We start from the raw sequence: 14625 nt of genomic DNA on the forward strand, positions 1-14625 counted from the left end.
CAGACAGGTTTTGGACACGCTCAGATTTCCTGTTTTCTTACATGATGCGTGTCATGTATCATTTAGATAAAAGGTGAATCTGCTCAACTCCTAAAAGCAGCACAGCTTCACTCTGACCGCCTCAAATTAAAGACTGGCTTCCACAGAGAAGTCAGAGATCAGTGTCAGCAGCGGGACGGCAACTCCACAGCTGCTCAGCTCTGGATCTCAGAGCGAGGAGGGCGTGAAGTGGAAGTTTTGATAAGCGGCAAGAGGGCACGTCTCTGATGTATAATGCACGTCAGCTGGAGGGCGGCTGCAGAAACAAACGAGCAGGTGTGAAGGTGACAGAGGTCTGACAGGAGGCAGAGAGGAGCACACTGACAGGAAGCTGTCTCCTGGTGGTTTTGTTTACCAACTTAAAGGTGATTTATTCAAACTGAGCCGAGTTTGGGCTCCATTAGTGTCACTGGATGAATATTGGACATTGGACATGCTTTCTGGTACCACCTTAAAAACACTGCACCCCTCTGGTTATTAAAGTGTCAGGTAGAGGAGCTGGCAGGTAATAAAGTACCTGCTCTAAATTTTAATCTTCTAGGTTTGTTCTTTGAACAGATCCCAGTGAATGAAATCAACGTTTCATTTTTAATACGTTTTCTTTGTGGAGTTTTGTAGACGATCAATTTCTAAAATGACAGACATGTAAAAAAATAAAAAATAAAATAATAATCACAGTTTAATCCTACACGACAGCAGAGGAGAGCTCGAGATTGTCTCTATAATCGCTTCCCCCATAAACATGGATGAATAAATGAATCTGTTTGTGCTTTTTTATTGTTTTTCTGGTCTATTTGTCCTCTGTAGGTTTTATGTGGAATTTCTTGAGGACAAAGACACCAAATTTATTTAATAGGTCAGCATCGCTCCCTCGCATCATGTAGATCAGGGGTGTCAAACATAAGGTCCAGGGGCTAGAATCAGCCTGGCAAAGATTCATCTAGCCCACTGCATTTCCAGGAATACTGCTGGGAGTCAGCCAGCCTTCATCTGGATTCAAGTGGTCCTAAAATCTGAAACATTTTCTGGTCCAAAGCATCTTCTTATCATCTTCGATGCCCTGTACCAACACAGAGCAGAGTAGCTATCTGAACGCTACTCCAACAGAGGTCGATTATCTTGTTAATAATTTCACCTCCTCACTACGTACGACTCTGGATACTGTAGCTCCTGTGAAAACTAAGATCTCAAATCAGAAGTACCTGACTCCGTGGTATAATTCTCAAACACGTATCTTAAAGCAGATGACTCGTAAGCTGGAGAGGAAATGGCGTGTCACAAATTTAGAGGATCATGATTTAGCCTGGAGAAATAGTTTGTTGCTTTATAAGAAAGTCCTCCGCAAAGCCTGAACATCTTACTATTCATCACAGATTGAAGAAAATAAGAACAACCCCAGGTTTCTCTTCAGCACTGTAGCCAGGCTGACAAAAAGTCAGAGCTCTACATGCAAGAAAGAGGAGGAGAAAAAAAGAACTCCTCCCAGACTGAGCTCCTAGGGGAGAGCAGTTTGAGAATAGAAAAAAAACAAACATTTCTTACGTCTGTTATTCACATCTTTATTACAAACAACCATCCCTTTAACGTTAACTAGTAATGACTTCATGAACTTCTTCACAAATAAAATTTTTATCATTAGAGAAAAAATTACCAGTAATCATCCCACAGATGTAATATTATCTACAGCTACTCTTAGTACCATTGATGTTAAGTTAGACTCTTTTTCTCCAATTGATCTTTCTGAGTTAACTTCAATAATTACTTCCTCCAAACCATCAACGTGTCTTTTAGACCCCATTCCTACAAAACTGCTCAAAGAAGTCCTGCCATTAATTAATTCTTCGATCTTAAATATGATCAACCTGTCTCTAATAATCGGCTATGTACCACAGGCCTTCAAGTTGGCTGTAGTTAAACCTTTACTCAAAAAGCCATCTCTAGACCCAGCAGTCTTAGCTAATTATAGGCCAATCTCCAACCTTCCTTTCATATCAAAAATCCTTGAAAGAGTAGTTGTCAAACAGCTAACAGATCATCTGCAGAGGAATGGTTTATTTGAAGAGTTTCAGTCAGGTTTCAGAGCTCATCACAGCACAGAAACAGCTTTAGTGAAGGTTACAAATGATCTTCTTATGGCCTCTGACAGTGGACTCATCTCTGTGCTTGTCCTGCTAGACCTTAGTGCAGCATTCGATACTGTCGACCATAATATCCTATTAGAGCGATTAGAACATGCTGTAGGTATTACAGGTACTGTGCTGCAGTGGTTTGTATCATATCTATCTAATAGACTCCAGTTTGTACATGTAAATGGAGAGTCCTCTTCACACACTAAGGTTAATTATGGAGTTCCACAGGGTTCAGTGCTAGGACCGATTCTGTTTACACTATACATGCTTCCCCCAGGCAGCATCATTAGAAGACATAGCATACATTTTCACTGCTATGCAGGTGACACCCAGCTCTATCTGTCCATGAAGCCAGATAACACACACCAATTAGTTAAACTGCAGGAATGTCTTAAAGACATAAAGACCTGGATGGCCGCTAACTTTCTGCTTCTTAATTCAGATAAAACTGAGGTTATTGTACTTGGCCCTGAAAATCTTAGAAATATGGTGTCTAACCAGATTCTTACTCTGGATGGCATTACCTTGGCCTCCAGTAACGCTGTGAGGAACCTTGGAGTCATTTTTGACCAGGATATGTCCTTCAACGCACATATTAAACAAATAAGTAAGACTGCTTTCCTCCATTTGCGCAACATCTCTAAAGTTAGAAATATCCTGTCTCAGAGTGACGCTGGAAAACTAGTTCATGCATTTATTACTTCCAGGCTTGACTACTGTAATTCATTATTATCAGGATGTCCAAAAAACTCACTGAAAAGCCTTCAGCTAATCCAAAATGCTGCAGCAAGAGTACTGACAGGGACTAGAAAGAGAGAGCATATTTCTCCTGTTTTGGCTTCCCTTCATTGGCTTCCTGTTAAATCCAGAATTGAATTCAAAATCCTGCTCCTCACATACAAGGTCTTAAATAATCAGGCCCCATCTTATCTTAATGACCTTGTAGTACCATATCACCCTATTAGAGCACTTCGCTCTCGCTCTGCAGGCCTACTTGTTGTTCCTAGAGTATTTAAAAGTAGAATGGGAGGGAGAGCCTTCAGTTTTCAGGCCCCTCTTCTGTGGAACCAGCTTCCAGTTTGGATTCGGGTGACAGACACTATCTCTACTTTTAAGATTAGGCTTAAAACTTTCCTCTTTGCTAAAGCATATAGTTGGGCCTTAGTTGTGCTGCAATAGACGTAGGCTGCCGGGGGATTCCCATGATGCATTGAGTTTTTCCTTTCCAATCACCTTTCTCACTCACTATGTATTAACAGACCTCTCTGCATTGAATCATATCTGTTATTAACCTCTGTCTCTCTTCCACAGCATGTCTTTATTCTGTCTTCCTTCTCTCACCCCAACCGGTCGCAGCAGATGGCCGCCCCTCCCTGAGCCTGGTTTTGCCAGAGGTTTCTTCCTGTTAAAAGGGAGTTTTTCCTTCCCACTGTCGCCAAAGTGCTTGCTCATAGGGGGTCATATGATTGTTGGGGTTTTCTCTGTATCTATGAAGCGCCTTGAGGCGATTTTTGTTGTGATTTGGCGCTATATAAATAAAATTGAATTGAATTCTAAGGTCACCCTGCAGACCAGCACAGCCCCAACACCGCTTATTTATTCGAAACATTGATTGATTATACTTCATTGATCCCGAAAGAAATTGGGTAGGTTAAGGCTGCTAGCTTCAGCCAGTGCCAACATGAGCACCCCTTCTGACCATATATAGATTACACAAACATCACATTGGGAAGAGGTCAGAGGTATGAAAATCAGTGAAATCCACAATACATACAAGAAAGAGGAGAAAAAAAGAACTCCTCCCAGACTGAGCTCCTAAGGGAGAGCAGTTTGAGAATAGAAAAAAAAAACAAAACATTTCTTACGTCTGTTATTCACATCTTTATTACAAACAAGTTGGACGATGACGTCGTGTTGTTCAGAGGTGGTGTGAGGAGAGCGGACTCGTTAAAGCAGCCCAGGTCAAACCGGTCAGTACAGAAATGGATACTGCTGTTCACACTGCCACTGTGACTTCCTGTCGTTGTGATGGCGACCATCACCTGATCACCTGTGAGGGACTTGTGATGAAATGTATGGAGAAGTTTTACCTGTCGATGACCACGGCCTTTCACAGTGAACTGCATGTATTGCTGTTACCGCCATGACTGATGAAACCTTGCTTTCATAAACCAGCGTTAACCTGCTCTTCTCCTTCTTTTGTCCCTAGCTGGCAGTCGGTAGGGGAGGTCATCCACGAAGCCAATATGTCTCTGTGGGTGTCGTAGGGTTTCCATCTTGGTCAACAATGCACTTCCAGACCTTGACCTTTGCTTGCTTTAAGGGTTAGATGTTGTCGTTTAAGATAGTCTTCAATTTGCTCGATCCAAGTCTTCTTGGGGGCGATGATTGCTCATGCAGCAGACGCGGCCAAACCAAAAAAGCTCTTCTATCGAGGGCTGCTGGTGACATTGACTATGTATCGCGCTGTTGCTGCGCCGGTCACAGAGGGATGCTCGGAGAATCTGACGCAAACGGCACATTTGGAAGAACTCGAGCTTGTTGAGTTCGGGCTTGAGGATGACCCAGATCTCTGATCCATAGAGAAGAATTACAAGTGTGTGGTACAGGCGGATTTTGGTAATCAGGGTGAAGTTCGTCTTCCTCCAGACGCACCATTGGAGGGAGCCGAATGTCGCTGCTGCTGTGTTAACCAGCTGGTCAAATGAACATTGTCACACATGTCCATAGACCTTGGCCTTGTTATGGTTTAAATGAATAATTTATAGTTTCTGGATTAAGTGAAGATAAAACTCACTTTTTTTTAAAAATCAATTAAAGGCATAAAAAGAAAAAGATCAGTATTAAAGCGTCGCCTGCTTAAAGCGTCCATGTTCCTGGACACGGACACGTGCTGCCTTCCTCAAACACATTTAACTCCCCGTGCATCCGTCCACAGACTGAAAACAAGCTCTGAAACAACATTCAAAACAGTAATTCACTTTAATTTAGTTCTCTCGTTGGCCGGTGAGCTCGCTTTAAACATGACAAATGAAGTGCATCGGTAGAAGCCTAACAACGGGTTTGGAAACATGCTCCATTCAGACACGTCTGTCAATCCACATATTACAAGCCAACATTATTATTACTCAAATAAAACCACTATAGTTCAGCTCTTGACCTGATAGAAAAAAAATAAGACAGATCCATCGCTAGATACAATGGTGGCAGCAATACACAGGATTGCCCAAGCAGTAAAGTACACGTTCCTTTAAGAAACAGGGAGAGAACGCGAAAAACAACACCTAACCTCTGGGTTCATTATCCCCAATTCAAGTAGTATTTACCCTTTTTTATGTGTTTGCATGTTTTGATTTGTTTAATAAATTCAAGTTCAGCATGAAAAACAACAAGAGTCCAAATAATACGTGTTGGTGGAGTTCAAAGAAGAAGAGGAGGAGGAGACGATGGGAGAAATGAGTGCGACGTCCTCAAATCAGGAGGTGAGGGGGAGGAGGAGGCTGGAGTGGAGGGCATCCGGGGAGGAGGAAGAGGCAGCCATCTTCAGGAGAGACACATGCTGCTGAAATCAGCAGGAAGGAGCGGGCAGAGCTCTCGACTAAACCTGCGTTGATTACTGAAACCTGTTTTGACGCTCATGCACCAGGAGGGAAATGACGAGGAACCACGACCGCACAGAGTTCCTCGCTTTTCCTTCCCAGGAGCGGAGCAGAGAATTTGGCCGTGTCCAATCAGCTCCTGCTGCGGCAGGCACACACCTGCTCAGGTAAATGACAGTAATGAACTCAGGTTCAGAGGCCGGGAGCCTCACTGGCGGGGGGCAGGGTAGCGTCCCTCGCTGGGTCCGGCGCCCCGTCCGGAGCCAAAGCTGGGTTTCTGTGACGTGCCTCCGCGGGCAGAGGGGCCCCGGGGTCCCCCGCTGCCCCCAACCCGCTCTCTGGGCCCGCCGGGGCCCCGAGGCCTGGCGTCCCGCCTGTCGCCCTCTCTGGCTGACCGGGTTTTCTTCTCCTCCACGTTCAGGCGTACGTCGCCTCGGAACTTGATGGGCTGAAGGAGAAAAGAGGCATTAAGGCGGTTGTCACGGGCCAAGACACAAACAGCTGAGCGTGAAGCTCCTCGGCTGAAAGCATCAAAAAGCTCACCCTGTTACTGAGAATCTTCTGGACGGGCTCAGAGTCGTCAAACACCACAAAGCCAAAGTTTGGAAGCTTCCCTCCACTGTTGATCCTGAGCTCCAGGACCGTCCCGTACTCTGAAAGACGCGGTAAAAACAGTCAGATTTTACACCTACAAACAAAAGAAAAAACAAAAGTTTCACACAACCCAACTCACGCTCAAAGAACTCCTTCAGTTCGTTCTTGTCCACGTCGTGAGGCACATTCCCCACAAAGAGTTGGTGTGCGTCGGGATACCGGACCACCCGGCGCCCCTCCGACTCACCCTGCTCTCCTTCTCGAGCTGAGACAAACAAGAAGAGTCCTTTTCAGATACAGCTTCTCTGTGTTCAGCAAAAATAACAAATCCAAACACATCGAGGAGACCCCGCTGTCACAAATCAGCCAGGGACATCTTTGCAGCCAAGGTGCTTCGTGATGTTACCTCTGGTTTACAATAAAGGCCTGCTGCTGACGGGACTATGCGTACCTGGTCTGGGGCCTCTGTGAGTAGGCGGAGGACCTCCCGGCCTCTGTTCCCTTGACCTCTGGTCTCTCTGTGGTCTCTGTGCTGGTGTCTGGGACTCTGACTTCACTTCAGCTCTGGGCTATAAGAGTCGAAACGCATTTTAAAACAAAAAGTTTGTTTTCTGGACTCGAGGCTCTGATTATCATCACAAACGTGCTGCTGGCAGAAGCTAGCTCTCAGAGCTCTGCCATCATCTTCTCAGTGTTACCCAAGAGAAGCGATTGCATCATAAACTGAGATTAAATCTGCTTTTAAAATAGTGACACCTGCTGCCAAAGAGTAAAAGGACAGCCATTTCCAGAAAAATGTTGAGAAATCAAAGTCTTTGTGTGAGACTTTATCATATTTGCTAATATTTGACATGAATGTTCATTCAGAGCATCACGGCACTTCTGAACCCACACCTGCGACATAAAGCCTGAGCAGGGTTCTGAGGGAGAACAGGGACTCACCGGTGCTGTGGGGGTGACTTTGACGACATGGGGAGGGATTCCTGAGACAGGGACAGCCCCGCTGGGAGGGAGGTTCTTACTGGTGACCAACGCCCAGGAGAACGGCTGCAAGACAAAGGAAAGAAATCAGATCCTCGTGTTTGCCACTTAACCCAATTCATAAACGCCGCCACACAACCACCTACCCTGTTTTCCTCCGGGGCGGCAGGGGCGGGCTCGGCAGGTGCAGCGACAGCTTCTGTAGCGGATGGTGTGGCGGTGGCAGGGCTTTTCTCTGTCTGCTCGTCACCTGTGTGCACGTCTGTCTGCGTGTCCGGCTTCGTCTCGGGCTTCAGCTCCACCGCCACTGCCTCGGCCTCCTTCTCTGCTTCCTGCTCTGGCTCTGGGCTTGCCGCCACCGCTTCCTCCTCGTCACCAGGAACGGCTGGCTCTGAACTGGAAGCAAAGAAGAGAGAAGTTCACTTCACTGAAAACGCTACTTGTGGCAGTTTGCTTTAGAACTCCAGTAAATAAAACTGTGACATCATCTTCCTCTTCCACAACCCGGGTGCAGCTGTGTTCTGTGCGTTTAAATATTCAAGTTTAAACCTCGACAAGAACGCGAGACTCTTCAGCGCGCTTCGATCACATACCAAGCTGCTGGGTCGTAGAAAGGAGCCGACTCCTCGGGAGCCACGTCAGGGGAGGGAACCCTCTCCTCCAGCTCCTCCACCTCGTCCTCGGACTCTGAAAACCAAAACACGTACGTAACATTAAATATCTGCGCGAGACTGCGGCTGTACTAACAGCAGCAACGCTAAACTTCCTCCACCTCTGCTCTGAAAACACTCGACTCACTACCCGAATATTTTCATCCCCATTTAACCGATCAGACATGTTCAGGATTTCTTAATCTGATCTCTGAAAGAGTCATGAATCACAACAAAAACAGAACTAGATGTGTTCTCACCCTCAGGCGGCTCAGAGTCGGAGTCGCCGAACACTTCGTCCTGGTAACGGAACACGTCGTTGTGGACGTAGAATTTGTTTGCAACGGTTCCCTGAAGGAAAGGAAAACCCATCAATCAACACTTTCTACTGCGGGTTCATGTCACAGATCACATGATAACAGGCTGAAGGCCCGATGGAAGAACTGACCTCGGGCGCCAGCACGAAGGTCTGCATGAATTTCCTCATGGGCTGCATGTTGTTGGACAGCTCGCCCATCACCTGCACCACCACGCCCTCATTCAGGGTGGCATGAGCGTCCACGTGTCTGATCTTGGTGTGACAATCTCGGAAGCTCAGAGCCATCACCCTCTTATGGATCTCCTGGAAAAGAGAACAGACAGGCTGAGTCAGACTTCCCGCGCCCAAACCTAAAAGCTATGAACTCAAACCAACTTCACGCTTGTGGTCAGACGTCAATCAGAGGACGCCACCTCGTTCAGCTTATCATTCAGGATGGGCCAGCCTCGTCTGAAATTAGCCTGCGTGTGTGTGTTTTAATGTAAGCTGTAACTATAACATATTACTTTGTAGTACAGTTACATCCTTCTAGCTCTTTGGAATTGACCTTAAAGCTACAGCCTGCCACTTTACTTACAGATTGTCCGTAAACGGCCTCCGCCGGTTTGCCGTTGCTGTCCAGGCCACCGTGCACGTAGGATGAGTTCTTTCCATAAAACCTGAGTGCAAACAGCAGAGACGGATTTAGTGTGTGCAGGAAGACATTTACAAAGACAGCGGGCGAGCGCGTGACGCTTCAGTCACTCCCTCGTATGCTGACAAGAATTTCACTCGCATGTACTGTACCAGTGTACCTGCACATGTGATGTGACAATAAAAGTGATTTGATTTGATTTGACAGACAAACAGCTGCCGGCTGTACCTGTGCAGGTAGTCGGGGGCCTGGTTCAGGAGTGTGTAATACTGTCGGACAAACTCTCGCCCGACCAGCTGGGCACTTGGCTTCTCCATCACCATTTCTTTGGTCAACTTGAAATCTCTGCAGAGAGAAAGAGCAGGCTGAGATCAGCAACAGGCCAAATGATATCACTACAAACAAAGAAAGCTCCGCTCATCCCAACAGCTGTGAACAAATTCATCATGGACGTTTTAGTGCCACAAACATGGAGACATGAGGACTGCACAGACTGAGAAATCTGCTCAATGAAGTCATTCTGAGCTCAGTAGTCTCTTAAACATTGATCATTCAGAGCAGCAGACCCCGTGGGGTAGAGGAACTTTGTTTCAGGTGCTGATGAGCTGCTCATGCAGACCGACTCATCGCGTTTCAGCCTCGGCCTCTACGTGTTTGTGACGCCTGTATTCAGCAGAGCTGACCCATTCTGCCTCGTCTGTGTGCACCGATGTGAAAACGGCCCTGGAGACGATTTTCACAGGGCGTGGACACTAACCCACAGAATTAGCAGAAAATGTAAAAAGAAAAAAAAAAGAAAAAATTCGGGACGATAAGTGTCTTACATTGGGATATGAGATTTTGGTCATATCGCACAGCCCTACTTTCTGACACACCTGAATTTATGCTGAAAGTCTTATTAAAAAACTGTTTCTTCTGTGGCAGATAGCACATCGTCCACGGGAAACTGCACAAACGTTGACTATGTTTTGGAATGGTTGCAGACTATGGCTTGTTCAGATGTGTTCTACCTTTCCTGTACTATGACAACTATGATGCAAACAGGCGTCAGAAGCAGGAAGCTTGCTGCGCTCCACAGACACGCCTGGCATGCTCAGACAGACCTGCATACTTTCCCTGTTTCTTGAACATTTGCAGTTTTTAAAATGAGACCCGCTCAGGATTTTTCCACAGAAAGCTGCAGGGCTCGTCAGACTCGATGGATTGCCTGCTTCGTGCCTCTACTGGTAGATTTTCTCACTGTAGCAACATGAATGGAGTCTATAAGGAAGACTGGAAAAAGTCATTTCTGCTGTGAATTCCTCAACAATCAATCCCAAGGTCCTTCTTTCACGCTGAATGGAAATGAACCACAGGAAACAACCAGCTGGGCCACTTTACTGTGACAGAAAGAGCTGGTGGCTTTTATTTGAGAGTCTCTGCTAAAAACATTTCCAGGGTATCCACCTGTGAAGCCGGCAGCCTGCTTGGCCTCCTCGTCGGGATATTTTTAGACAGAAACCACGGCTGCTACATGAGCTACTCGCCGACTCTACCCGCTAACCTCTCTCAGTGTAAAACTCCAACAATAGGACAAAGAAAGCGCAACACGGACAATGTGTTAGCATCTAATGTTTATTTCAGTAACAGTTTTGGCTTTAATCCGTGTTCTGTTGTCCAATATTTAATGTTTTTTTAGGTTTAATAAATCAACAAAGTCTGAGTAATGATATTAAATAAACCTGATTTCAACATCAACTGAAACAACGGTGATGAACATCTGTTATGATATCCTGTGTATCGAGCAGCTGCTGTTCTAAGCCCAGTTAGCCTTACCGAACCAAGAACTACAACCTGCAGTTCCTATAGCATCCAGCAGGGGCTCCAGCAGCAACTCAGTTAAAATGAACATGTTTACAGCCTGAAACAAACTAGTTTGTGGTCTCTATAGACGAGTTCTACCTTTATAAAAGCTGTTCCAACTGGACTAGGGTTTGCATTATTAGGGGCGTGGCCTCTGACAGGTGGTGGTGACACAGGTGGCCAGCACAAACATCCTAAATCACAATTCATGTTGATCTGAACTTTGTTGCTTTGAACTGTACACAGTGTGCAGACTGTCCAACTTGAGTAAAATCAAACAAAAATCAAAGTACTACAAGTATTACATTTGGAAGGTTGTGCAGATTACACCGGCCAACGAGTATTTTGCTGCTGGGCTTTGTTCAGCTGTGCTTTCATGAATTTCGATTCCAGATTTCAAATTTTAAAAAATGTTTTCTTCAAACAAGCCTAGTTTTTTTTTTAGCTGACTTAAACAAAAAAATAATAAATAAAAATAAAAAGACGGTAAGGTATTTCAGTGTTTAACAAGTTTGCTCTCCAGAAAAGTGAAGGCAGAATAAAAGGAGGTATATTTGTTGCCCCTGAACTGAACTGATACTGAATCCGCAGCACACAAAACACTCGTGGACGCAGAGTGAAAGCAGAGAATCACAAATCGTGAGTGTGAAACAGCTCATCAGATGATTCAAGACTCATGTTTCTGTCAACAAGCACAGGGAAAGATTTCATCAAGACATAAATGTGACCGAAGACCGATATCAGGGAAAATGTAATCCAGGCATGACGGTGACTGCTGCTGGTCATCGCAGAGCGACAGATGTAATGAAGCGCTAGTGACTCATATACTTTTAATCTCTTTTATTTAAATAAATTGATAGAAATTTTCTTTAATGCATCTCTCGCTTGTTTCCCAAAACCAGTGAAGGCACAATGGTCTCCTACTCCCACACCCCAACATCTTTCTCCATCTCTATCCCAGCATCATCACCTGTTTCACTACACCAGTGGTAGGCAACTCCAGGCCTCAAGGGCCAGTGTCCTGCAGGTTTTAGATGTGTTGCTGATCCAACACAGCTGATTCAAATGGCTAAATGACCTCCTCAACAGTTCTCCAGAGGCCTGGTAATGAACTAATCATTTGATTCAGGTGTGTTGACCCATGGTGAGATCTAAAACCTGCAGGACACTGGCCCTTGAGGCCTGGAGTTGCCTACCCATGCATTACAACTAGGAACCTCCTCTGAGATTTTCCTCTTGTCCTCCCACCTAGCAGCTCCATCTTCATCCTTTGCCCAGTGTATCCACTCTCCCTCGATTTTGAGCCATCCCTCTGATTGACTCATTTCTAATCCTATAAAACTTGATGCTTAAGATTAAACCTATCTTAGGTGAGCTTAACCATACCTTGGATATCCTGCTCGAGCATGCTTCCTGGTCTTTATACAATACCGTCTGCAGGCATCCCTGGATGTTTCATGTCTGCTGTTACTGGAAATGTGAAACCTGAAGTGCTCTTTACCTGGGTCTTCATTGGCCTACAACAGGAATCTGAGGCCTGCAAGCTGATGTAGGTATAGCTGATTCACATACAGTTAAGGTAAAGAGTCAAATGTATGTAACACAAGTCTGTTCTCTGCCCATTTTCATGTCTTTGGACATTTGATAAACTTTAAATCCATTTTGGGTTAATTAATTAACCCCTGCACTCCTACAGTTTGTCTTCCTTCTCCTTACCCCCTGGGCTAGCCAAGGAAGATGGCCGCCTTCCCTCAGCCTGCTGTTGAAGGTGTCTTCTTGTTAGAGAGAATTTAGCCCTCTGCTAACACCGGGAGTACACGGGATCACTGGCCTTCACGCTACCTTCCACCGAAAAGTGCTGTGCAGATAAATGTGCACACCTGTACACACAGCACGAGCCATCTGTTGCTGTGACACACCGCCCAGCCCTCCCTGGTCCACCAGGCTTTAAGGTGGACTAGCCCAGCTAGCCTAAAAACGTGCCCCAATGCTTCCAGCTGGCTCTAGCTTATCGATCCGGGCTCCGCGTGAAGGACCGCGCTTGCACGCACACAAAGGCCGCGGCGTGCCCGCTGCTTGGAGCCGCTCACCGGCTTACACGCGACCCTCAGTGGACTGCCCCATCGATAACCGGGTTCACATGGCACGCTAGACGGCCCTCTCCGGAACCAAGCTGTGGAAACTGAGCGAACACACGGCTCCCAAAGCGAGGCAGGGCGAGCGGCGGCCGCAGCACGTGTCCCGGCCGGCCACCCCTCCGCTGCTGCCGGAGAGAGCCCTGCTAGCAGCTCCGAACCGGGACCGAAGGGTGAACCAAACACGAAATTGATCTTTAAACTATTTATTTAAATTAACATGTAGGGATTAAACGACAAAACGGAGCGGTAAAAGAGGCAGTAACGACCAAGCCACGGCTAAAAGAGAGCTACATGTGGGGGATGGCTATATCCTGGAGACCAAACAATCAAGCCGGTAGCTGCATTTCGACTTTTTCACGCAATAACAGTTATTACACCATCCGATGGCATTTCAAAATACTCAAATATTGTAATGTATAGGTAATACACGATTATATAATTATACTCTAGTTACAATGTCATTAGGGTTGCTAACAGCAACTCCCCTTCTACACCAGGCTGTAGACGCGGCCTGGAAGAGCGATCCAGTTAATAAAAAAACACAAGTATAAACTAATCACACACTAATGTTGGATTAGATTACAGAGAAGAGTAACTTACCGCCTGGTGAATTATTTTGGGCAAAACTGCGCTTTACAAACAGGAAGTGTCTAAGAGTCACAGCAGCGGCTGCCTGAACGCTAACGGCTTCACAACGTGCCGAAATGCTTAGTACCGGCCTCGGTTCCACAACCGAACGTGCTATTCTGCCCGCCTACGCGACGGCTACTCAATCATATTCACGCTCCGCGACTCATTCACCAATAGTTGAACGTGACTGCAACGGCCCCTTACGTACAGCCAATCCGGAAGCGTCTCCTCGCTGCCTGGGTTCACGGAGCGTGCCAATAACGTCACAGTGTCAGTTGACGGTACGATGGTTTCGTGAACAGGCGACTGCCGTTTTTGTTGTTAGCTCGCAGTGTACCGTTGCTTACCCCCGCCTGGGGGCGACAAAGGCTTTTGTTGTCCAACCTGGGAGCGAATGAGTCATCCAATCATGCGGATTTTAATTCATTTTAAGCGGCTTAATGTGATAAAAGGAGGCCGTGGGACCGAGATGTGGGCTTCACTCCTTTCAGATCAGAAGAAGCTGGATGCAGCCTGCTTTAGGACTGTTAAACAAACTAATCCAAACTCAAGATCCAGTGAGGGGCTTTTTCTGCAGCCATAAACCTCATCTCACCGATACAAGTGCAGAGTTTCTTTATTTATCAATTTCTGTTCTGTGTCGGTTATAATTTTAATAAACATGAGCAAAAGAGAGAGGAAGACACCATAAAATGAGCTGACAGCTGGACATCGACTTGTTTTTTTTTTTTTTGTTTTTTTTGTTTTTTTTTTTTTTTATTCCTGCATTTCCAGTTCTTGCCATTCGTATTGTGTCCCTTTGTATTTCCCTCACGATTTCCCATCATCACCCCCTCCTCTCCACTGCACCACTTCAGTGTTCTGTTTTTTGTGCTACCTCAATATTTTTAGTGCCCATCCATCCCCCCCATGATGCGCAAGTGTAGAGAAGGTCAGAAGGAGCTTCACTGTGTCTTTGTTGGGCTATAGAAAGCAGATGATGGGTCGTAACAGAGGAAGTGTGGCGTTGTGTGAGAGTGGTGCAAGGACACCTGTGAGTACAGACAGAGTGATCAGATGTGCATGCAGGT

The 14625-nt window shown here is 46.0% G+C and overlaps 1 protein-coding gene across 2 annotated transcripts; it reads right to left on the bottom strand.

Annotated features, from left to right (window-relative positions):
* Positions 1-5131: 5131 nt before the first annotated feature.
* Positions 5132-14231, bottom strand: g3bp1 (GTPase activating protein (SH3 domain) binding protein 1). 2 transcript variants are annotated; one of them, XM_026185165.1, is made up of 12 exons: positions 13526-14231; positions 9174-9290; positions 8889-8970; positions 8441-8614; positions 8253-8343; positions 7936-8029; positions 7489-7738; positions 7304-7408; positions 6813-6930; positions 6501-6626; positions 6311-6420; positions 5132-6215 (listed from the first exon to the last, which is right to left on the bottom strand). In XM_026185165.1, exons 2-12 carry the CDS (start codon positions 9266-9268, stop codon positions 5976-5978), a joined length of 1485 nt encoding a protein of 494 aa, XP_026040950.1. In that variant the 5' UTR covers positions 9269-9290; positions 13526-14231; the 3' UTR covers positions 5132-5975. The 2 variants fall into 2 exon arrangements, with proteins under 2 accessions (XP_026040950.1, XP_026040958.1); XM_026185173.1 differs by lacking the exon at positions 13526-14231 and adding an exon at positions 12504-13509.
* Positions 14232-14625: the final 394 nt, after the last annotated feature.

Source organism: Astatotilapia calliptera, chromosome 2 (genome assembly GCF_900246225.1).
Source record: "Astatotilapia calliptera chromosome 2, fAstCal1.2, whole genome shotgun sequence".
NCBI classification, from domain to species: domain Eukaryota; kingdom Metazoa; phylum Chordata; class Actinopteri; order Cichliformes; family Cichlidae; genus Astatotilapia; species Astatotilapia calliptera.

Bases quoted from the DNA above. Each gene is read 5' to 3' on its own strand.
- g3bp1 (XM_026185165.1), bottom strand. From the start codon at position 9,268: ATGGTGATGGAGAAGCCAAGTGCCCAGCTGGTCGGGCGAGAGTTTGTC. The intron at 7,739-7,935 runs GTATGTGATCGA...CTTTGCTTCCAG, and splicing joins TTCTACGACCCAGCAGCTTG to TTCAGAGCCAGCCGTTCCTG. The intron at 6,931-7,303 runs GTGAGTCCCTGT...CGACTCTTATAG, and splicing joins AAGTCACCCCCACAGCACCG to CCCAGAGCTGAAGTGAAGTC.